Source organism: Apodemus sylvaticus, chromosome 11, assembly GCF_947179515.1.
Source record: "Apodemus sylvaticus chromosome 11, mApoSyl1.1, whole genome shotgun sequence".
NCBI lineage: Eukaryota > Metazoa > Chordata > Mammalia > Rodentia > Muridae > Apodemus > Apodemus sylvaticus.
The window spans coordinates 33740157-33764161 of NC_067482.1; the positions used below are offsets into that span (position 1 = coordinate 33740157).

The 24005-nt window shown below is 41.8% G+C and overlaps 1 protein-coding gene across 2 annotated transcripts in view; it reads right to left on the reverse strand.

Annotated features, from left to right (window-relative positions):
* The window catches only part of Exoc1 (exocyst complex component 1), a 43839-nt gene that overhangs the window by 4833 nt on the left and 15001 nt on the right, over nt 1–24005 (reverse strand). The window contains exons 7-16 of one of the 2 annotated variants that reach the window (XM_052198496.1): nt 23852–23984; nt 22517–22626; nt 18133–18282; nt 12168–12273; nt 8579–8623; nt 7258–7421; nt 6605–6712; nt 6191–6267; nt 4914–5142; nt 2271–2454 (exon numbers count right to left, since the gene is read on the reverse strand). In XM_052198496.1, the coding sequence (XP_052054456.1) occupies nt 2271–2454; nt 4914–5142; nt 6191–6267; nt 6605–6712; nt 7258–7421; nt 8579–8623; nt 12168–12273; nt 18133–18282; nt 22517–22626; nt 23852–23984 (1306 nt within the window). The remainder of the gene's footprint in view (nt 1–2270; nt 2455–4913; nt 5143–6190; nt 6268–6604; nt 6713–7257; nt 7422–8578; nt 8624–12167; nt 12274–18132; nt 18283–22516; nt 22627–23851; nt 23985–24005) is intronic. The other variant, XM_052198497.1, reaches the window with a different exon arrangement.

The following is a 24005-nucleotide window of genomic DNA, read 5'->3' on the forward strand; positions in this document are numbered from 1 at the left end:
TTAAATCTTTCTCTCTTAAGTTGCTTTTTTATCTGACTAGTTTAACAAAGCAACGGGGAAAAGGGGGAAAAAAACAAAGACAGCATCTGTGTCAACTGACAAAAATGAATCGATTATGGCGTTTAGCAGTTCTAGTGTATGGAAAATTACACTAAAAAATTTAGATTACAAAACCATACACATAAAATGTGACTATATATGAGAGGGACATGGAAAAAATATTTAAGTAGAAACATTAAGTGTTACAAATAATCTTTCTCCCTTAACTTAAAAAGGCCTGTTTTCTGTGAGTGTATATTAGCATATTTTATTTTTAGAACCAAATAAGACAATTAAAATTATTTTTCCTAGGCATATGTATGTGTCTGTTGCATAGTTTTCTATGGGTATGTGTAGTACCTATATAGGCCAGAAGAGGGCAGATCCCGAGTCAGAGCTACAAGCAGTTGTAAGCCACCTGATGTGGGTTCTGGAAACTGCAAGGCAGTAGATGCTCTGACTCTGCTGCGCAGTCTTGCCACTCCCCCAACTAAACTATTTAACACGTAAACACCAAGCACCCAATCCTAAGATTTAGGCTTGCTTTCACAAAAAAAAGTTATGTGCGATATGACATGATTCAACTTCCTGTTCATTTTTGCTATTGAAATCATTAAGTGTAATCAGATAGTTTCAAATTAAAGAACGTCTTTCTGTCCCAATACCATGCCGTTTTTATCATATTGCTCTGTAGTACAGCTGGAGGCCAGGGATGGCAACTCGTCCCCAAGTTCTTCTATTGTTCAGGATTATTTTGGCTATCTGGTGTTTTCCATATAAAGTTGAGAATTGTTCTTTCAAGATCTATAAAAAATTGTGATGGAATTTTAATGGTGATTGTATTGAATCTGTAGATTGTCTTTGGTACGATGGCCACTTTCACTATGTTAATCCCATTGATCCAAGAGCATGGGAGGTCTTTCCATCGTCTGAGATCTGATTCAATTTCAGGGACTTGAAGTTCTTGTCATACAGATCTTTTACTTGTTTGGTTAGAGTTATACCAAGATATTTTATATTATTCATGGCTATTTTGAAGGGTGTTGTTTCCCTAATTATTTTCTTGGCCTGTTTATTATTTGTATAAAGGAGGGCTACTGATTTCTTTGAGTTAATTTTGTATCCCACTACTTTGCTGAAGGTGTTTATTAGCTGTAGGAGTTCTCTGGCAAAATTTTTGGGGTTACTTACGAATACTATTATAACATCCACAAATAGTGATACTTTAACTTATTTTCCAGTTTGTATCCCCTTGATCTCCTTTCAAAATGTTCCTGAGTAGACTCTCACACAGTTCTGTCCATAGTACTAATCACCCTGTGGAACCTAACAGATAAAAACCTGAGGCTTAAGTGAACTGACCTCTACGGAATGCCGACATCCCTATCACCTTCAGAAGATCCTTGTTAAAATGCATATGTATCCCAGGAGGTCATTTTGTCCATTTAAAAAATGGTCTTCAATTCTGCATAGTAATAAGGCCCTAATATGTCAGTCAGGGTAGGAGCTGCATAGTTTTCACATTTAAGAGATGCTCAATTTCATACAGCCTAAAAAGATACAATGTTGGGGGCTGATTCTGGTGCTGCTATGTATTCAAATGCTAAATACCGGTCCCCAAGATCCGGCTGGAGATCCTCAATTATACCAAGTGATGCTAAGTAAACCTTGCTCCCCAATTTAAAGCTATTGGTTAAATAAAAATAGCTACAGCCAATTACTGGGGAAAACAGAAAGAGGTGCAGTTTCAGTTACTGGACTGGGCATCCCAGGTGGGGACCAGGAGGAGAGAGGGGGAAGGAGAGGGGGGAAGAAGGAGAGAAGAGGAAGAAGAAGGGAGAGAACAAGAGGTTTCCATTAGACTTGATAGACCAGGAGCACATGCCCGAGTGAAACGCCCCAGGACAGACTGATGGAGCAGAAATAATCCCAGCAAGACCCAAGCAGCGTGTACTCAGGGAGCAAAGCCCGGGAATTAACAGTCTAGCGTTAGAATGATAAATCAGGGGGACTTCCCAATAATTGTGCTAAAGCCAATTAAATGAATCCATAGGACTCTGCCTTGATTACTGGGGCTGGCTAGGTTACTATTAATAACTAATAGAGTTTATTAAGATCCATCTGCACTACAGACTCCTGAAAATAGTTAGCATGTCTATACCCAGCTTCAGTTGTCCAGAAACAATGAAAAGAGACACAACATTCCTTAGAACAAAACCATAAAAACTCACCATTAATAAACACTCCTCTGATTAATTTGGTGTATGCTTTGTCCAGATCACCACGGCGTTCAGCATTTTTGAAAATTGATTCTGCTAGTCCAGCAAATTCTTCAAATTCAGCAACAAATGGAAGAATTCCTACTTTACTTTTCTTTGAGATCTTTACTTCTTCCATTTGTCTTATTTGGTTACTCTAAAGTTAGGCAGAGAGCAAGGGGAGAGAAAAAAGCCAAGCAACTTAGAAAACAGATGGGACCACATGCACACACCAGTGCCCAGGGCATTCTAGAGGCCTGCTCAGAACTGTAACTGGCGAGGATCCTGAAGCAAACCAATCCTCCAGAATAGAAACACTCGGGAGTATTTTATTTAGAAAAGAAAAGGAGAAAAATTAAATTTATTTAAAATATGATTCAATCAAGGATTTTAAACTTCAAGTCTGTGTTCCGACAAGAAGCAGTTTATATCCCTATCATTCGTGAAAGGCAGGGACAGGGCAGGTGTGCACTAAGGCTGGAGCAGAGCCAAGGCCTGGGCCCCGCGGAGGACGTCCCTAGTTTATCTTTTTGGTGGCCCTGTGGTTAAGTTGGGAAAGTGTAACCATTTCCAATTCCTGCTCATCTAGAACTCTGAGTAAGACAACAAATTTTCTATGGGGTGTGGTGTGGTGTGGTGGGTGTGTACCAAGACCAGGAGGAGGACACAGATTTCTATTATAGAGTTGTGTTTCATCATTCTGAGACTCCAGCCATCAGGGTCCAGAAAGATCTACAGAATCAAGTTACAATTCTATGTACTTCTCAAGGGAGTCTAGGTCCTCTCACATAATTACTTGGTCAAATCACTTCCGATCCTACCTAAAATTTCAGTTTTGAGGTTTGGGAAAAATAAGCAGAAAAGCCACATGCTGTCTGGACCAAAGGATCAGACAGTAATTTCTAGATAGCATGTGTTGGGGTAAAAAGCTCTGTGAGCTCTGTCAATGACCCTGGCTTCTCCTAAATGCTCCATCTCATCAGTATAACCAAGCATGCAATGTTAGGTCAGACTGAGGAGGCGTAGGGGGCTGCAGTGTTGCCACCGGGCCTCGTGGTCTGCCTGGCAGCTTGGCCACTTTCTAACTGCTGACTCGGCAAAGTAACTTTGCCTCTTCCACATGCCCCGCCCCAGGTGTGTGGCTCAGAAGGACAGTACAAACTGCTCAGGCCTGGGCCAGACTGCTGTGAATTACACAGGCTAACAGCACAAAGCACTTATCCTCAGCCAGGCTGACAGAGATGGACAGTCCGTAATGACTTTCAACTGTGTTGCTCACTCTGTCATCCAACCTTTCTTTTTTAAAAGATTTTATTTATTTATTATATATAAGCACACTGTAGCTGTCTTCAGGCACACCAGAAGAGGGCATCAGATCTCATGTAGATGGTTGTGAGCCACCGTGTGGTTACTGGGATTTGAACTCAGGACCTCTGGAAGAGCAGTCAGTGAGTGCTCTTAACCGCTGAGCCATCTCTCCAGTCCCATCCAACCTTTCTTAGCTCTTCTTTCTCCTTCAAATAGCTTCCTAGAGTAAGAAGCTCCCAGTTACCAAGAGGGTGTGTGGAGGGGTGCTGGGGTGTTGCCCAGAGCCTCACACATGCTAGGCAAGCTATTACTACTGAAATACACTCCCAATTCAGAGAGTGCTATTTTCTTTTTTATTTTCTTCTTAAAAAGTATTATTTATTTTATGCATGTGAGTACACTAGACCTGTCTTCAGACACACCAGAAGAGGGCATCTGACTCCATTACAGATGGTTGCGAGCCACCATGTGGTTGCTGGGAATTGAACTCAGAACCTCTGGAAGAGCAGTCAGCGTTCTTAACCACTGAGCCATCTTTCCAGCCCTGAGTGCTACTTTCTTAAGTGTAAAAAAATGGCATAGGTTTTGATTGCCCTTAATATTTCACCTGCCATTATACTATGAATATTTAAGAGTAGATATAACTTATAGGCTATATGAGAGAAACAGTCAAATGATAAAAATCCAAATATACATGAATAAAATGAAAGTGTTTTAAAGAGCTGGGCTTAGCCCAATTAATTCCTATAACTGCCAAAGTCTAACAGGAACAAGAAAGCTTTTTATGCTGTTTCTTATGAGGAGAAGACCCCATGACTGGAAGAAGTTATTAGCAACGTGTCTCTCTGTGTAGTTCTGGCTGTCCTGGAACTCTACAGGTAGACTAGGCTGACATGAACTCAGGAGATGCGCCTGCCTCGGCCTTGGGGTGCTGGGACTGAAGCCATGCACCATCATGCACAGCAACTGGCTTTTAGAAGAAAGAAGTATGATTATTGGACCTTGTATACTATTAAATAAAATTAAAATAATGTAAAGTCATCATTTAAAATAAGTTAATTTTAATTTTACTAGAACGTATTAAAATAGAAATAAATCCAAATGTCTTTCAACTGCTTCATTAGATCACAAGTCACAGATGAGTATCCTGTGTCATGAGGAGCCCAGAGGGTCACTCAGGCAGCAGCTGTCATCAGACTCTGAGTCTTAGTCTGTTCCAGCGGGCAAGTGCCAACTCCCAGGTTCACAGCTCTGCGGTCATAAACATTAGCCATTTTGCATTACTTATTTTTAATTTTTTTAACTTACGATGCATTTGTCAAAGTTCCTCTTCACAGTCACCAAAACATTTCCTAATGTAGTACTTAGAAAAGATGCTGGGTCCACGTTCTGTGCAGTCCACACGTGGTGACTCATTTTGACCAGCATGTACAGGGAATTGAAGCTATCTACTTTGTCTCCTAATGCAATTAGGTTGTTCAGTTCTGGTTCAATGCAACGGAATATTTTGATCATCATCTGGCGAATCATATCTTTCCTGTTCAGAAAGCATGAAAAAACATGTAGTTAGTATAAACTTTGGATGAGTTCACCTTTAACTGTGACTGTAATGTACTATATAAAAACACAGCTAAACATTGGTACTGCAAGTAAAAGTATCAAACTGTAACAAACCATTCTATAGCAGTTTTGAATATCATTCTGATTAGCTTTGCTTCAATTTGCAAAGCTGGGCACTGAACCAGGCTTTTCTACGGCTAAGAAGTCCACTACAGTGTGAAGGCTTCTTTCTGGCAGCAAACACTAGCACTGGCTAATCCACCTATGATGACCAGACACAGTGCAGGACCAATATCATTTCCTAATAAGACAGTGAGCGCATGTGGTGATTAGTGCTCATTGTCGGTTTTTTGTTTGTTTGTTTGTTTGTTTGTTTTCGAGACAGGGTTTCTCTGTGTAGCCCTGGCTGTCCTGGAACTCACTCTGTAGACCAAGCTGGCCTCAAACTCAGAAATTCGCCTGCCTCTGCCTCCCAAGTGCTGGGATTAAAGGCGTGCCGCCACCACTGCCGGCCATTAGTGCTCATTGTCAACCCTACAAGATCTAGAATCACCCAGGAGACAAGCCTCCAAGTCTATCTGTGAAAGATTATCTATGCTACATCACTTCTGGACTGCCTGGGGGTAGGGGTGGGGGTGGGGGTGGGCGTTATCTTGATTCTGTTAGTTGAGGTAGGAAGATCTGCCTACTAAGGGTGGCACCATTGCCTGGGCTAGATGTTGGACTATACAAAGGAGAAAGTGAGCTAAACACAGGCATTCATTGCTCTGCTCTTCCTGACAAGTGATGGAATACGACCACATGCTTCAAGTTCCTGCCACCTTGATTTCCCCACCTGAGCTGCAGGCCAAAATAAACTCTTGGCTTCCCTCAGGGATTTCCCTCAGCATAGCAACAGAGGCATAACCAGTATAGCACACAGGTCTGTGTAGGTCAGCAGGCTACTGAGAGTCAATGAGACATACTTCCTTATGCCTCAATTTAAGTCTATGTTTTCCAGAATATACACAGTAATAAATACATACTCAGAGGACACAGGCAGCAGGGTGCCAGAGCTGTGCTGGCGAGACAATGAGCCCCCATCCAGGTCTTCTGCTTCAGTCTGAAAAAATATTTGCATGCAATGAAAGACCAACATAGTAACACATCCTGATTAAAATTGCCTTTTGAATGATGTTCTCTACAGAAGAAATGCAGACATTTTCTATCTTATTAATTTAGAGGCTGTCAGCTTTAGAATTCTGGAATACTAGAAATCTAACATCAACTACTTTCCTGTTTTCCATATTTTGTGAATAACAAAATACTTCAAGATTGATTCACTGCAAATCCTTCCCTTTTCTGTTAGGATACTGGAATTGTGAACCAAGACCACAAAAGTAACTAACTAGGTTAATTACATTACAGACTAGATACTGTCCAAAGAAAGTAAGGCATACCACTGATGCAGACATGTTTTGATGTTGCTGGAGTTTGAAAAATTTACTTATGAAGTCCTGTTCTGCCAGACACAGTGGCTCCAGCTCACTCAGCACCTGTTCAAAGATCTGCAGGAAACCAAGCAACCAAAGATGATAGAACTGTATGGACTCTTGAACAACACTCCACATTTAGTTCACTCTTCGGCAAGGACACAGGTCATTGAATAAATAATCTCCTAGGTCTAGGATCCCACAATGTGCCAAAGACAAACTCTCCCAAGACTGACAGAGTAATAAATATCAGAGTGGAACAGACCAGAAGGAAACTCAGTCATTCACTTCACATCTGGAAGGAGGAAGACACACTGAAACTTACTTGAGGCTTGGCAGCTGGCAGCGAAGCTGTTTCTTCAAATTCTGGATTCTGTCATTCCTCAAACAACTTAGTTGTGATTTTATTTGCACATCATATTTCTAACAAGCACATGCCAATGAATCTTTTATGTTACTGAATTGATATTCATATTTAGTTGCTCTTTTGACTGGGATTTTTATTTTCACATTCAAATCAGAATCGGAAGGACACTTATAAAGTGTCTCAGAGCCTGCATCTCTGAAAACACACTTGAGGCACTCACAATCTTAATGTGCACAATTGCCTGTTATTTCACCTTATCAAACTTGGTTCTGTCAGCCACGTCGAGGTCTGAGGCGGACATGTTCCCCATGTCCAGCAGGGAGGACGACTGTGACCTGCGACTGCCCGAGCTCTGAACGCTGAGTTTATTCAGACTAGAAGTTGATCCAGTGAGTTTCCCAGAGCTTCCATGGAGACCTAAGAAACAATATTACTTTGAAAGCTGTGTTTCATGAATAAAGACCTACAACCGCCCCAGGGCCACCTTCTAGTCTTGGTCTTCCAGGGCTCAGAGTCTACTACACGTTTTGCAGTGTACTGCAGTACACTGGTTCCTACTGTAGGGAATACTGTAAATGGAAGGAAAACTACAAGTAGCTATGGACTAGGATGGGAAGGACCTGACTGACTGCACAGTCTACACCCATCCCATCCTAAAGGAAGAGCTATGGTGCTAAGCTAAAGCAGATGGGGCAGGAACACAGATGAGGGTCACTGAGTGCTGTGCTAACACTAAGGCTGACACAACCCTGTGATAGTCCTAAAGAAAACCTATAGCTAAGTATCAATCATCTCTATCCTAAATGCCAAGGTTAAGGGGAGCCACATATTACTCCTTGAAAAATTTCCTCAAGAAGTCCATCATTTATGATTAAATTTACTATGATCCTTACTCTAGAAACCCACACTATGGAATTAATTAATGGCTCATTCTTAGAAGAACATATAATGTTTAGATTCAGAATCAAGGAAACACCTGAAAAACCCCACAGTTCTTGACTACTGCTCAGTTAATTTGTACTAGTTACTAATGGGCAGAATGGAAAAATAGTTATAATAGGGGCAATTCAAGCTTTGGTCTCAGTATACAAACCACTGCCAGACTGCTAAGATTTTTTTTCAAGAATATAGCTATATTATTACTTTGAATTGTGTGTGTGTGTGTGTGTGTGTGCGCGCGCGCGCGCGCGCGCCAGCGGTATGGGATCCCATGGAGCTAGAGTTACAGGTGGCTAGGAGCCACCTGAGGTGAGTGCTCTCAGAGAGCAGTGAGTGCTCCTAACTGCTGAGCCCTCCCTCCAGTGCCCCTAGAGTAACTTACAGTTCTTCTAAACATAGCCTGTAACACAAATGCTTTTCTGACAGCAACGCTTTCCCTCCTTGCTATGTAACTGTAACCACGCCACTTATTTCTTGGATGTACAGACAACCACCATGCTGGGTTTCTTTTCTCCAATACCTGGCCATTCGGTGCAATCAACATATCTGCTATTAATGTTTTTCAAGACAAAGAGCTACCAGCTAGACAGTAACCACATGCACTGAGTGCCTACTAGCCCAGTAAGCATACTCACTCTCTGTTTCCTGTTTGACAGCACTTTCTTTTCGAGGCAGTGTAGCTGTGATGGATTAGGTTGCAAGCATCAAAGACAAAGACAAGTTAATAAACTGCAGTTTGCACAAATCATGCACAAGAGGCAGTTAAAGCTCTAGTTTAAAAGACACATGCAAAGAACTGTGAGCACCAACTAAGGACAAGTGCACACACGTGTAGTCACTCAGCAACTATCGAGAACATACAACAAGTTTACAGACTTTTAATGTAGGACTTCTACTCACGTTACTTAAGAATATCAATGTTTAAACCCTCTCCCCCAACCTTTTATATGTATGGGATTATTGTTTTAGTTGGTACACTTATGTTTAAAAGAATAAGGTCATAAGGCTGTGTTTCCAGAGAAAAATGAAGCTCAAGTAATTTAATACAGTAAGGAATAACGGGGTAGCTTTAGATACTGGGAATCTTACTGTGAAAGCCCCTGAAAGGAACCTTCAGCACACTAAGCTTTTACTTTATTTACTAAAGATTATATAAGTAGGGCTTTAAAACTAAAATCAAATATACACTGAATTTCCTGGTAAGCAGCCTGTACACAGAAGACTGAAAGGTGGGAACACAGGCATCAGGAGCTGTGTACAAGAGTGAGGCTGAGGACAGAAGCGCTAGGGAAGCTGGGACTCCATTATGGTCATCTGGCATTACTTTTATTCTCAAACTATTCTGCACAGTATCTATAGATCAACTTCAGAGCTTATGCTGTGAAATGTTCTGAACTCACTCAGAAGATAAGGTGAAAGGTGAGAAATAAATCACATAATATGATTAAAGAATAAACCGTCACCTAAGACCATCTTAAACAGAGCCCGGTGTGTCAGCTGGCAGGGGCCAGGCCACAGGAGGCAAAAGCCCTGAGATGGCTTTATTCCCACCTTCCTTCCCTGCAGCCGAGACATTAGCATGGCACACCACAGTGCCGCTGGCATCCACTGAAGTGAGTGCCACTGCCCGCGCCCTCTTGTGTCTCTGTATGCTCGCCTGCACACGGCAGACTAATGGTTTTTGTTTCCAAGCAGACGATCATGACTAGTTACCAGTACTGCTTATTAGTTACAACATTCTAGACTCTTCCTGAGCATCATATGCTCCTGTCATGTCCTAAGTATCGTTAAGTCATCTCCAGTAGGTGACAAACACAGTAGCAGCAGTGGGTGGGGCCTGCGCTCACTGCTGCAGTTTCAGTACAGAATCCAGTCTTGCATTCAACTACGTTGGGAATCAAAAGCTCACTTAGCTAGAGTGAGGAGCAGTGATAAGATGATTTTAGGCACTTCTTTAAAGATTTTACAATATTAAATGGGAACATTATAATTATGTAATTATATATACAAGGGAACTAAAGCCTCCTGTATCTTTACAGATAACTCAGTTGTTTTGTTATAGTTAAGATATATACGCCAAACCAAGGCTGGAGACCAAGTATAAGCACTTGCTACCCCAGTGATACATCTGTCTTTAAGGTACCCATCTTAAGTGAGGAAAAAACAAACACACCAGTAAAAGTAGTAATTGTAAAAATAATCACTCAGTTTCCTTTGCCTCCATCACGTTGAGTGCATTTGGAGAAGAGGACAGGAGATTCCATCAAAGTACCAACCCAGGAGGAAAAGCCTAGCCCTTGAATATATCAAGGTGAAACTATTAATCAAAAGAGGGAATAACTTATATAGAGATCCTTCACAAAGAAGAGATAGCCTCTTGGCATCTTTAACCTATTTTGACTTTCTTGAAGTAAGTGATGTTAAAGATAAAATCAAGTTTTCAAAAAGCAAGAGCCCCCCTGCCCCTGATGATGTCCATTACATCATGTTTGTCCTTTTGTGGGATTTCCAGAGCAAGTTCAAAGCAGACGCTTATATTTAGAATCATTAACTCTGAGTCACTGAAAAGCTAACTTTCCAAATGTGTGGGTTTCAGTTTTAATTATAATTACTATTCAAATTCATTTAAGCAATCTGGATCATTGAAAAAGAACTCTTGGGAAAAATCTCCAGCCTCCTAAATTCAGAATTTCTGAAGTCACATGTGTTTAATCTGAATGTAACTTTAAAATGTTAATGAGTCAGATCTCAAGAGACGAACAGTCTGCTGTTGCTCTCTGTAATTTTTCTTCTCTTGTATTTGATAACAAAATAACTGATACTATAATTTTATGATGAAATATCAAAATTACTCTTATCCAACAATATTTAATAGAATATTGAAAATTTATCATTTTGTTATAACATTGTTTTAAAATTATAAAATGCATTCTAAACCTTATTATGTAAATTAAAATATTTTAACAAGATAATTTAAGAATTTAGGGTAGGAAAAGAAAAGGCTTAGCTCTAAGATAACATGATGATAATATAAAGATACTGTTGTAGTTTTAGTTCATTTATCTTTATGTGTATCCAACTTGTTTTCACATACAGAAGAGATTTGTCAGCATTAAATGGCACACTAACAAGTGATGACAAATATACTTCATGAAAACATTAAACATGTAACTGCATTATATTATGTATGCTCTTTCTCCCGAACGGCACAGCATATCCACAGTGAAACATCAACAAGGATATGAACACACTGCTGTCTAAGAACAGTTAGCCTTTAGGGTGAGTTAGCATTTCTGTTTTCAAAAGCCTGCTGTCCAAGACAGTGTTTTACAAAGGATAGCACGTTAACAGAGAAACCCAAACCACTTCAATGTCTAGGTCACAATAATTAATACAGTGAGTCCCAAATGAGGACATCTAAGGACAGCAATGCTCAGCGCGGCTGCCTGCTTCCCGCAGGTGCTTAGGGCACAGGCTCCTTTCAACAGTCAATGCTAAACTCAGTGTTCTAAAGGGAGTCTGCAGACACACCGAGGAGTGCACGATGGAGCCCGTAAAGGCCAGGTTTGGACTTGACTAGGCACAGAACTCCATCCAAAGAGAACTCCAGAGATGCGTACATGCAAGAGCAGAACGTGGCCTCAGCACGTCCTTTCCTAGCCTGATACTCTCACTGGCTCCTCTCTCAAATACTGCTCTTAGCCCTTTAAGTGTTAGGGAATAGAAAGCAAGAGGCCCCAAATATTTTGCTTTAGAAAAATCAGGCACAATTACAAGGGAGAATTTTTTTTTGATATTTTTACACACCCTTGGCAGAGAGAGAGAGAGAGAAAAAAAAACACTTTTCTAAAATTCAGAGCAGCCAGTGAGAAGCAGGAAGGCAGGAATGACCTAGTTCTTTCTCTGTAGAGAGCAATGACTGGTACCACCTGCAACAGGCTTCTGGCTCAGAAGCCACACCCTCAGCAGTCTCTGGTCTAACCCTTGTCTAACCCTCTCTACCAGGCTGCCTGCGCGGAGTCACCTCTGCTTTCCCTATGCACAGTGGTCAAGTCACAGCATGTGCCCAGCTCCTGCTACAGAATCGTAGCTCGTGAAGAACACACGGACGGGTGCCCGCCTAGTCAGCTCTACGTGTTTTCCCCACCTTGTTTAAAAGCCCCAGAGTTACATCTCAGTAAGATGACTCTCAATAGGAGATACTGAGCCCAAGGCCAGGCTTACCAAACTTCTTGCTTTCTTTAGAGGTTCCAGTCATCTTCATCTTTGCAACTTCAAAAAAATCTTTGATTTCTCTTTCATAGAGTCGGGATAAATAATCCATGTAATTCTGAAAATAAATGGAACAAGCAATTACCGGCAAACTACTTTTAACAATTTTCTTTATAGTGTTCACCTTAAATCCGTCATGCTTATAAAACCTTCGTGTATTTCAGAGAATATAAAAAGTTAGACTATTTTCTCTTTGAAAAGAAGCAAAGCAAAACAAATAGGCAGCATGTCATCACAATGTACATCACCATCAAGTCAAACAGTCACACTTAGGTGTTGCCTCGGTACATTCTAACTATGGTTACAAGCACAATCGCTAGGCTGTGTGAGCCACAGCGGCAGCATGGTGTTCTAGTGTGGGGCGTAGCAGAATCCATTGACCGACTTCCCTATTAAAGGACACTCAGGTCGTTCCAGTGTTTTGTCATGACAGTATCACAGATTTCAGGTTCCTCGGGAATTTCCCATGGGCAGACTCCTGGGCTGAAGAGTATGGGAATCTTGATGAGGCGTGAGGGCCACCGGGCATCTTTACACCTCTTCTGTCACTGTGCCTGACAGTGCCCATGGTAATGAAGGAGATCTTCTGATTTCACTGAACCTTTGCCAGTCTCCAGTGTAACACCGCGAAGGTCAGAATGTTCAAAATAATTTTTCTTAAAACAGATTTGATTTATTAAGCCTTAAAAGCAAACATCTATTATTTAGCATAAAGACTTTTTTTAATCACCTTACATGAAGTACTCTGCCCTGGTAAGAACTCTTCAGCAGTAGGGATCATGTGTCTTTCCAGGTCCTAAGTTACATAGTTCATTTTCTTTTTCAAACTTAGGGCAGAACCTTAGCTTCAAGATTTTTTTTTTATATCTCACATTAGTCTGTCACTTTATAGAGCAGGTTCTATCAAATATACAATGTATAGAGCATATCTGTGAGAAGAGTTACTCAACTGAGCAGTTATTTTCTATGGTTCTTGTATAAATTCAAGAGCTCATAAAATTAAAATACACCACAAAATTAATTCCTTTTAACATCTGACTTGGAATCTATCTTGTGTTTAAATACTGCTGACCCAGGCAGCCTTTTCAATTTTGCTTCGTGCTGGCTGTTAGATGTCTTCCAGAGATCTCTTATGCTTTTGTATTTTTTATGCAGTCAGGAACATTCCTCAGTATGGAGCTAAGAATGGTACTTTCATAGTGTTAATTCTGCCTATCCATGAATATGGGGGGATTTTCCAACATCAAAATATGGAACCTTGCGAATGCACAGTACTTCCTAGTCTGTGTGTGGTCCCAATCTTAGTGTATGTGCTGCTGAACTGGGCCCTGGAATAAAGGGGGGAAATGCTTGAGAACTCTTCAAGACTGTCGGCCTTAGACTGTGAGAACAAGGGGAAGTTCAGAGTTTTCTACTCTGAGTGAAGCACCTTTTCTATTCTGAGTGAAGCCACACCCAGAAGCACAGACGGATGCAGAATCCGAGTCTGGAAGAGACGGGCTCTGAGCAGACATAGGACCCAACCAAACCCCTGTCCTCTGAGGGCTCGGATTATGTAAACAAAATAAGAACTTTGCCAAGATTCTGCCTCAGTGCGAATAAATTCTCAGCCCACAAGACCCTGAATAAGCTTTTACTGCTCATTCAACAAGTGTGAGCTGTGCAGACAGCCAAGTGCTTAGAGAGACATGGTTTTGCTTGTGTTTATTAGGGTTCTTTTTGTTGATGTTAGGTCATTTTTTTTTCCTTCCTTTTTAAACAAAATTCCTGACTTTTACAATAAATATTTTAGCAACTAATTTGGTCATATCAGGAGAATGTGTGTGTGAGAGTACACCAGTATACCAAAGCTCAAAACAAGGGATAACATAACATCCCTGGGAAATACGTCAATTTCATTTAAAAAGTTCATTAGTAGTGTCATTAAAAATTACCCTCTTTCATTTAAAACAAACAGCAAACAAACAAGAAGACAAAACGAAGAACTCTTAGAGCAGAGAGCACGTGGGCACGCGGCTGGCGCTCACCTACTTCCCCACTTTGAACCACATTCATGAACACTGCACAGTGTACAAAGACAAGATGATGACACTCTGAGAACACAATTGGGCCAAAAGCTTACTGATTACTTATTTGAATAGTCACTAGGGGACAAAGCACTCGTTGGCATGAAACTCTTAAGAAGACGTATTTAATTATTTAAAGTATTGATGTCCTAAAACTTCAAAAAGGAAAGAATATGAGTACTATAAATATTTTTACTTAACATACCTCCAAATCAGAATTCCGTTGGATGAAATAAAACAGAACAGCACAACAGAAGAACTGCACTAACACTCAGTAGCCCCACCTGAGGAGCAAAACTAATCTTCCCTACACTACCAAGCCAGACAGAAGCGCACAGACAAGTGAGGGATAACGGTTTGCTGTGAAGGCCATTTTAATTCTGTGTGTGCTCTCACACCGAGGGCTGGAGAAGAGGCTGAGGGTGACGGCGGAAGAGGTCAGCAGACAGCTGGTCAGAGTTGGTTTTCTCCTTCTGCCCGAGGGCCCTAGGGACCAAGTCAAGCTGTGGGACTGGCAACAGTCGCCTCTACTGCATGAACTGCCTCACCAGCCCTCAAAAGGCATTTTAAATTATGGTTTGAAAACATTTTACCAGACCTATCTTCCCTTTTCTAAAATCTCAGTTTACAAAGGTGAGGCCCTGCTGCTGAAGGACTTACATCTCCTTGAGCACGGGTAAGTCAGGCCGGAGCCTAACTAGACCTTCACCAACTGACCAGGGCTCATGGAACTAGAAGACACCCTGCACACTACCAGAGGGCAAGGGTCAACGCCAGCCCTGCTACAATCCCTGCCGTCTACAACAGTGACTTGCCTGCGTGATGTACCAGTTTAACAGCAGCACACACGTTGTGAGAGCAACCAACAATGTTCTACTTGGAGGTCAGGCCCGCTCACTCACAAGATGGAACCCGTGCCTGACAGACACTGCTCGGGTAGCCGAGAAGCTGAGACTATACACTGTGGGCCTGGGGGAAAACAAAACACTACTGCTCTGCCAGAGGACCGGAGCAAGGACATGGCTCCTGATGCCTCCTGCCTTGCTCAGCCCTTATCAGTAAAGCTTCCTCTCACAGTAGCGCAGAGCTGACACAGACCTACAACAACTGAACCAGGCACAGAGAGTAACAGACCTACATGGGATGTCTTCATCAAGCCCCTCCCCTAGGGAGAAGGGGAACATGGAGAAAAGGAAGAGGGAAGACTGTTGAGAGGCAGAGATGATGGATAACACCAAGAAAACAAAACCTCCCAGACACAGCAGGACTGATGCACACATGAACTCGCAGACTGGCAGCATGCACAGGGCCTGCAGAGGTCTGAGCCAGATGGCCCAGCACCTAAGTGGGAAAGGGTGCATGGGCTCCTAACCCTGACCCAGGAGTTAACTCAAAGGGACATCTACTTGCAAAAGAAAACGTAGTTTATTCCAATTGAGTCTGAATGAGTATCTTAACCACACTTAAGGGCAGGCTATGCCTAACATCAAATGAACTCAATGGCATGTGTGTAGATTTTTTGTCTCCTATTGTTTTGTCTGAGCATTTTTTATCCTACTGGTCTTTTGCTTGTATATTATGGTTTCCAATTTTCTGTTCTTACGAGTTTTGTGTGTGTGTGTGTGTGTGTGTGTGTGTGTGTGTGTATTCATGTAGGTCTGTTTCTTTTGGTTTTCTTTTTCTTTTTTTGTTTTTTAATTCTGAATTTTTATTTTTGTTTTCTAAAGAGAAAAAGAATAGAGTGTGGAATTGGAGGAATGGGAAGGTGGGGAGAATCTAAAAGGAGTTGGAAAAAGGGAAACTATGACCAAATATATTGTATGAAAACCAAATTTTTTTCAATTAACAAAAAGGGTGCTCGCTTCAGCAGCACATATACTAAAAAACAAAAAGGAAGAAGGTTGAGTTGCAGGCCAAATTTTAAATGGTCACAAACAAGTGGAAAAATACACACACACACACACACACACACTTATTTATTTTAAGAAAAAGATGAACTGGCTTCCAGATAATGGGAACAAGAAGTGTAAGCAGACTGTTTAACCATGTGCCTCTCCTCCAGCAAACCTACCCAGTTGTACTCACTGCAAAAGAACCTAAAACTGAGATAACAGAAAACCAGAGGAGGAGGAAGGGGTATGATGAGGGCATGACTGTGTGTGTGTTGGGGGGAGGGGGTATCGGATGAGAGCGTGAGGGGGTACTTTGCTACTTAGTGACAGGTAGGTCACAATTCTTTCTCTGCCTTTTTAATGGCCACTGATGTCCACTTTCTAAAGGTGGCGCATCAACGCCAGGACTGGCTGCACTGGCTTCCTGATGCATTATCTAAGCCCGAGGAGGATCCCTCACTCTTTCCCTTAACACCCACTGCTCTCCCTCCCCAGTGCTGCATAGTGAGACCACTCCCTTCTGAAGCTCTACAACCTCCGCATCTGCCGGCCCACACAGGCTCTATCCAGGTCACAGTGCTGCAGCCACTGTGGCCTCCTGGCTCCTTCTGGAGAACACTGGCACGTGCTGCTTCAGGGGTTTGCACTGCAACACAATACTCAATGTTCAGTCCCCTCTGACTGCTATAACCAGCACTCAAACACCACCCCATCTTCTCCTAATTCTGTCTCTGACCACTGTACTGAAAACCGGGCCCTTCTGCAAACACTGGCATCTCCTAAATTCTCTCCAGAGTACTCAGTACTTCTTTCATATATGTAGTTAACTTCTTTTGTCTTTCTGCTCAGGATATGTACTCTGACAGGGCAAGTGCTTGCCTGTTTCCTTCACTGCCAAACCTCTGACCCTCAACAATGTTAGCACAGAAGAGACTGAATATGGAGAATCAATGATTCGGACACCTGGGAGCTCACGAGAATGTTCTAATGACCAATCCTGGCAAGTTCAGTATCACCCTAGTTCTTCTGACTTTGGAGTCACTCGTGCACTTTATATTCCCACTACCATCCATTCTTCAGACCAAACAAAGAAAAACCCCCAACAAGTTTTACATTCTGAAGAGGTTAGTAATTCCCTTATGCACGTTTATACATCCAAGTGTCTATATTGCACACAATGATCACCCAGAAGAGGTTAAGGAGATGGGTCAGTGGGTAAAAGGGCTTTGCTATGTAAATGTAAGGACCTGGGTCAGATGCAAAAACTGGGTGTGGGGTTGGAGAGATTTCTCAACAGTCCAGAGCATGTTCTGCTCTGTCAGAGACGCTGGGGTTGGTTCCCAGCACACACGTCAGGAGGCTCACAACCACTTGTAACTACACCTCCATGACGCTCCAACATTTCTGACCTCTGGACACTGGCACTCATGTGCACATATTCAGACACATACCCAGAACTAAAAAGAAATCTTTACATAAAAAAAAAAAAAAGCTGGCTGTGGCTGTGTAACACAGTAGTAGGGGCAAGCAGACACAGGAAGATCTTTGGGATCTGTTGGCCGGCCAGCCTAGTTGAAAATGAGTCCCAGGTTCAGTGAGAGGCTCCATCTAAACAGAATAAGGCAGATGACAACAGAGGAAGATAACCACCTGACTCCTGCACAGGTGGACACACAGATGCATACACAGACCAACACAAAAGAAACAGAAAAAAAGCCCTGCTCATGACAACTGGACCAAATAGACAAATATTTCAGGTTATGATATGGCTTAATCCTATTTTACAGTGAAGTTCAAACTTTGGCTCTTTTTATTCAAGTAAATATATGAGCACTCAGAAATCCAATTTCTTTTGCTTTGTCAAAAACATTCTTTAGTATTTCAAACGTAAAAAACTAAACATAGAACCTGAGACTCTGTTGCAGCCCCACCCGGGGAGGACCGCCCTCAAGCCCTCACCTTGGTGAGGCCCTCGTATTTCCCATAGTCTGTGCTCTTCAGCCACTCCATCAGCTTGGCGTAGCGGAGCAAGTCTCTATGAAATGGATGGTGATTGGGCAGAGTCAGCTCGACAGAGTGCTGGGCAAGAGTTGAACTCTGATCATGACCCTAGGGAAACAAGCAAATAAGTGTGACAGAACGGCAAGCACCACTGTTAGGACAGCAAATTCTAGATGACCGAATGTAGTCGTGATACCAAGTGAGTACAGACAAAAACTGAGCACTTGCTTGTCTACTTTTATCATCATGTGTATCCACGGAACCCTAGCACCATTAATATTCACAAACTCGCCTGCTTGGCACTGTGATAAAGCATCGTTAACTTCCTCTTTCAGGAGAAGAGATAGAGCTTATCTCTCTATATCACTTTACAACTTACTAAGCAATAAACTAAGCAATCTCAATACAGATTGTGTTAGGAAACATACCAAAGGGAAATCTTTCCAAAACAGCCTAATGAAATTCTCATTAGAAGCTAGACTTTTTTGTTTGTTTGTTTGTTTTTTAGATTTGTTTTTTGTTTTGTTTTTTTTTTCGAGACAGGGTTTCTCTGTATAGCCCTGGCTATCCAGGAACTCACTCTGTAGACCAGGCTGGCCTTGAACTCAGAAATTCGCCTTCCTCTGCCTCCCAGAGTGCTGGGATTACAGGCGTGGGCCACCACCGCCCAGCAAAGCTAGACTTTTCAACAGATAAAAAATATGCAAGATGTGAAATTTAAAGTATGTAAGGACTACAGATCTTGGACTTTCTATGATAATCCCTAATAACAATGTAATTCTATTTTTTTCCATCAAAGTGATATACTAGTCAAACTACTACATAAGACTATTTCAAGCCTTGACAATTTTATGTATATAAATAATAAATAGTCTTAGATCATGTCTTGACTTCTGCTTTAGAAAAATAGAGACTGCTAGATTATTGCCTATTAACCCTATTTTCTAAAAGAACCCAAGGCTCAGGGTGTCAAATGACACGGTCAGGTCACATTGAAGGAAAGCCATAATTGAAATCTTATTCAACCAAGCCTAACTTCTGTCTTCCTTTAAAATCCTTCAAACAAAAGCACTGAGCCAGAATCAAAAACTGCAACTGCCAACTAGCTCGAGTTCCTGCGCATACAGCGATGGGTGTGTGAGCATCTCTCTATAAAGGTGACATCTCGGGCCCCTGCTGAACCCCCTAGCTCTTTCTTGCTCTTTAGTGAGCACGTGCAATGGTGCAATGGACCTTGAAGTCAGCGAGCACCCAGAGATGAGGAGGTGCAAGAGCAGAGTCTACAACGCCCCTCCCCCAAGCAAGCAGAGGCCAACGCAAGCCGCACTGACATTAGTTCGTCTGAGTGCCCTAGGAGAGGCTGTTTCCGTATTTTATGGAAACTATTAAATTTACAAAGGCTACTGAATCAGAGAGAGGAGCTGGATAATTAATTTCTTGGTAAAGTCACGTAAATGTACATAATACTAGTTGAAATACAATAGTTTGATAAGCATCCTGAGTTTAAGGAATTAAAATTATTTTAATTTGAAAGATTTATCACTTGTAATTTACAGCTTTGTTATGTATCACTGGTCTGTCCCCACCCCTACACCTGTCACAGTACAGAAGGGCTCTAAGAACCGCACATTAAGACGCAGGTGTTCAAAAACTCGACCCTTGCAGGTTCGGGGATGTGTCCTGGCGTCTCTTACCTAGTGTGCTGAGGGAGAGGAGAGTCCCCTGCTTCGCAATGTTCCAAACACTATGCTACTGAGCAATGTTGCCAATGCTCTCATCGCCCAAAATATTCTTCTCCATAACTTTTCTCAATGACTCAAGACACAAAGTTACATTTTGTATAACGATTTACTCAGTCTACTATATGTTAAGTTACATTATTTCAAGTTGGGAAAGCTTTTAAATTATGGAAAAAACTCTCTCCAGGGAAGTGAAAGAATTAATTATTAGCAATTGTGTGGAGGACCTTTCAGTTTACAAAGCTCTTTGCATATGTTACTGTGCTAAATTTTCTCAGCATTTCCATGTCACAAACGCCTGAGAAACTGGCGTTTCACATGTTATCATTGCCTTTAATTATTACTGTCAAGACAGACTGAATGTTATTAAAATATAATTTTAGATAAAATGTTCAAGAATAAGGATAGGAAATTATAAAATTGTTGAAGTTGCTTAATTCAATCAATATTACAAAAATTATCACATGCAAGCCACTAAGTATAAAGAATTTTGTTCTACATATGCTTAAAGACATTGAACATTTTAAAGGTTTCTATTATATATAATAATAGATTACCAACAACAGTTATAGGATTACTGAGTGCCCACTGCCTAGGTATGTTTTATATCTAAAGTCAAATCCATACAATACTCTTGTAATGTACTGCTCATCTAAAAGAATGACAACCTTATGGTTAACATAATTCACAGGTCATTCAAATGAAAATACATAAAAACTTGGTTAGCTATAAGATTTTACCAGCATATATACAATTTTTGCTTGTTTTCAAAATAGGGTCTCAGAAATCTGTCTGCCTCTGCTTCCCAAGTACTGGGATTGAAGGCATGTGCCACTATATCCAGTCAGATGCTAGAACTTTTAATAAAAGTTACCATGAGCAATCTACTATAGCCAAATATTAGTCTAAGTGGAGTAGATTCTTTTATTATCTCTGTTACTAAACGAGGCAACTAAGGTGGGAGCTGAGAGGCGCCCCACCAGGCGCTAGTCAAGACCTCCCAGCCACTGCCCTTCGCCTGGAATGGAATCTCCATGTCCTTTAGTTCTTTTGCTAGTGACCTGGTGATTCTAAGTAACAGAGACGATCCATCTCTCTCTTGCATGTGAGACATCTTTCCCATCTTTGACGAGGCTGCTGCAACACTCTCAGTCTTAACATGCACCACTCACATGTTAACATACATATTAGAGTTTCAGAAATGAGAAGCATTCACTTTAAACAAAGCCGTTAGTTTAAAAGGCAAAGAAGCAAACGGAATGAATAACTGCACATTATAACCAATAGTTAAGGATGCAAAAAGACCACTGTCGACTGACATTTTTGATGTCATTACACATGTGGACAACATCACTGCCAACAGCATTAAGAATAATAAGCTAAGAAAAATGGGAGTTGCCCATGTGGCTTTTCAGTTTTCAAGTCCAGTGAAATGTTGAGGGCATCTGCCCTGATCTCCCCCCAACCCCCATGCTTAATAAACCAGTTACAGCTGCATCCCCAGGTGTGTCTGTCTCCCTGTCCTTGACTGTGGGCCTCTCATGGACAGGCTCAGTAGCAGGATCCCAAAGCAGTGTCCACTCTGCACCTCAACCACTGACAAGGAATTACTAAAAAAAAAAAAAAAATCAAGGAGACGAGAAACAGGGAGAAAGGCAAGCAGAATGAGGTTAAATGCCTTTTTGGACAAATAGGACATTTAAAAACTATTACAAATATAGTTAATGGGTAGCTTAAATCAGTAAGTTAAGCTGTAAGCATAAATACTCTGCTGCTAACTTTAGCAAACTTTATAGACATATGAAAAAGAAAATCACAGAAGCTTGAGCCAACTTGATGTACTCACAGGGACCGACAGAAAGTAGGACCTGCTATAGAGCTGAAGGAGGGCCTGAGTAAACTAGTTGGAAATAAAATATAATAAAGACAACTGTTTTAGAATACTTCAAAGAAAATCCAATGTTTTCAGAGAGAAATTAAGATTTTTTTTCTGATTTTTCTGTTCAATAAGTATAATAAAAGGCAAAATCCCCCACAAGAACCTAATTATATTAACTATTAAAATATCTTTTGTTTAGATTTTGTAAGGTCCCTTGGCATTATTAAAATATTCCTACCTTATCCTTAATTATAACATCTCTTTCCAAACAAAGAAGAGGCAAACTTATAACACAGAGACCCAATTCACAGCTGAACCAGTTGTTTCTGTACCCGAACACACTGTATTTGACTATACAGAACCCATGAAACATTGAAGACATTGAGTCAGGTCTGATTCTCACCTTGAAACACTGAAAACTACAAAGGCTCAAAAGTTAGCATATGCCTGCCAATTGTTTATGTAACTAATGAATATAGCTATCTGATTCCTAGAATGCACTTCAGTTCACAGGAGCCTGACGTCTGGGTAAAGGAACCTGAAGTCCAAGGCATTTCAATGAGGAACTATGCACAGATTTCCAAATCCTCAAACCATAGAAACGTGTGAAAGAATACACTACAGCCCCAAATGCATACATTCAATATTTTGAGGAATTTAAGTTTAGGGCAACATATAAATGACCCACGGAAACATGTCAGTTCTAAACGTAACTTAAAATTACCTGTTGGACAAAAACATTGTTGAGGTGACTGGCCAGTCTCCGGGCGAAGTGCTCCCTCAGCTCACTGAAGCGTTGTTGCTGCTGCGTGACGGCCAGGAGCATGTCATGGCCTGCATCACAACGACAGTCCTCACCGACTCGGCCAGGGCATGGGTCCCTGTGTCTGAACCAGAGATGCCTCTCCACAGTGTGTGTGGGGCCAAGGACAACTCCGTGGGGTCCTTGCTCAGCCTTCACCCTTATGTGAGGTCAGTGATTCGCCTTGGGTGGCGCCAGCTATCCCGCAAGCCGCTCTTGGTGAGGACCACCCTGCCGGCCTCCCCTCCCCTCCAGGCCTAAGAAGCTCGTCCTCCCGACCCCCGGGGCACCCAGGGCCTTGTGGGGTAGGCAAATAGTCGCCCACTGAGCTGTAGCTCAGATCTATACTATGCTAATGGTACCCAGACTTGACCTTTGAAGAATCCAAAGCTATGGTGGCTTATTTATTTGGTTTGTAAAATTTTAAAAGGAAAAAAAGTAATTTAACACACTGGTTTTTCTTCAGTATCACCTGGCAACCACTAAAAATAGGAATTTTAGGACTTCAGCCCAGACCTACCAAATGTGAGGCTATCCTGATTATGTTTCAGTGAGCCCTCTAGTGAGCTGACTGCGCATTCGGGTTTTGGAACCATTGCCTAGAAACCCCTATCTTCCCTGGCCTGTCCTAACGTCTACTTGTGTTGGCTGGTGTTTACTAAAGAAGCATGGAGAGACTGTGACAGGGCAGTGAGCTGGCTCTGGAGGTGAAGGTGCTTGCACACACACCTGGGAACCTGAGGTCAACCCCAAGAGCCCCCAGCAAAGGCGGAAGAGCACTGAATCTACAAAGATGTCCTCTGGCCTCAACAGGTACACGGTCACACACTGTGTATGCATGGACACATATGTCCACACACATACAATAACAAAGTTATACTTTTAGACAAGATCATGGTAAGAGTGTGACATGGTGGTGCATGCCGGTACACTTAGCACTAGAGAAGCAGGGGGATTGTAGGTGTAAGGCTAGCCTTGGCTATGTAGTGAGATGCCAACCCCTAACTAAACAAAATAAAAACGAGATAGAGCACAATAGTGCATCTGTGAATGTAAAGATGGCCCATGAGAAGGGGCTGAAGTGAAGATGTTTAGTGTTAACAGAAAGTTATTGGGGAATCTGTGAAGCTCATTTGTATAACTAATAAAGTAACACTAAATCACTTAGCCGAAGTTACTTCTTATCAAAATATATCTACCAAGTCCCAGTGTTAGTCTCGGTTCTCGGTCAGATGTTGTCATGGCTACGGCACACACCTGGGTGAAGAGCGACATTCATGCACTGTAGAAGGGCGTCAGCAGCGTTGGTGCAGGCCTCAATGCCTCTGGAAGAAGCAAGGTCTCCTTCCTGAAGGGCCTTTACATGACCTCTGGCCAAGTCCATGTGGTTCTGGAACACATTTAAACACAC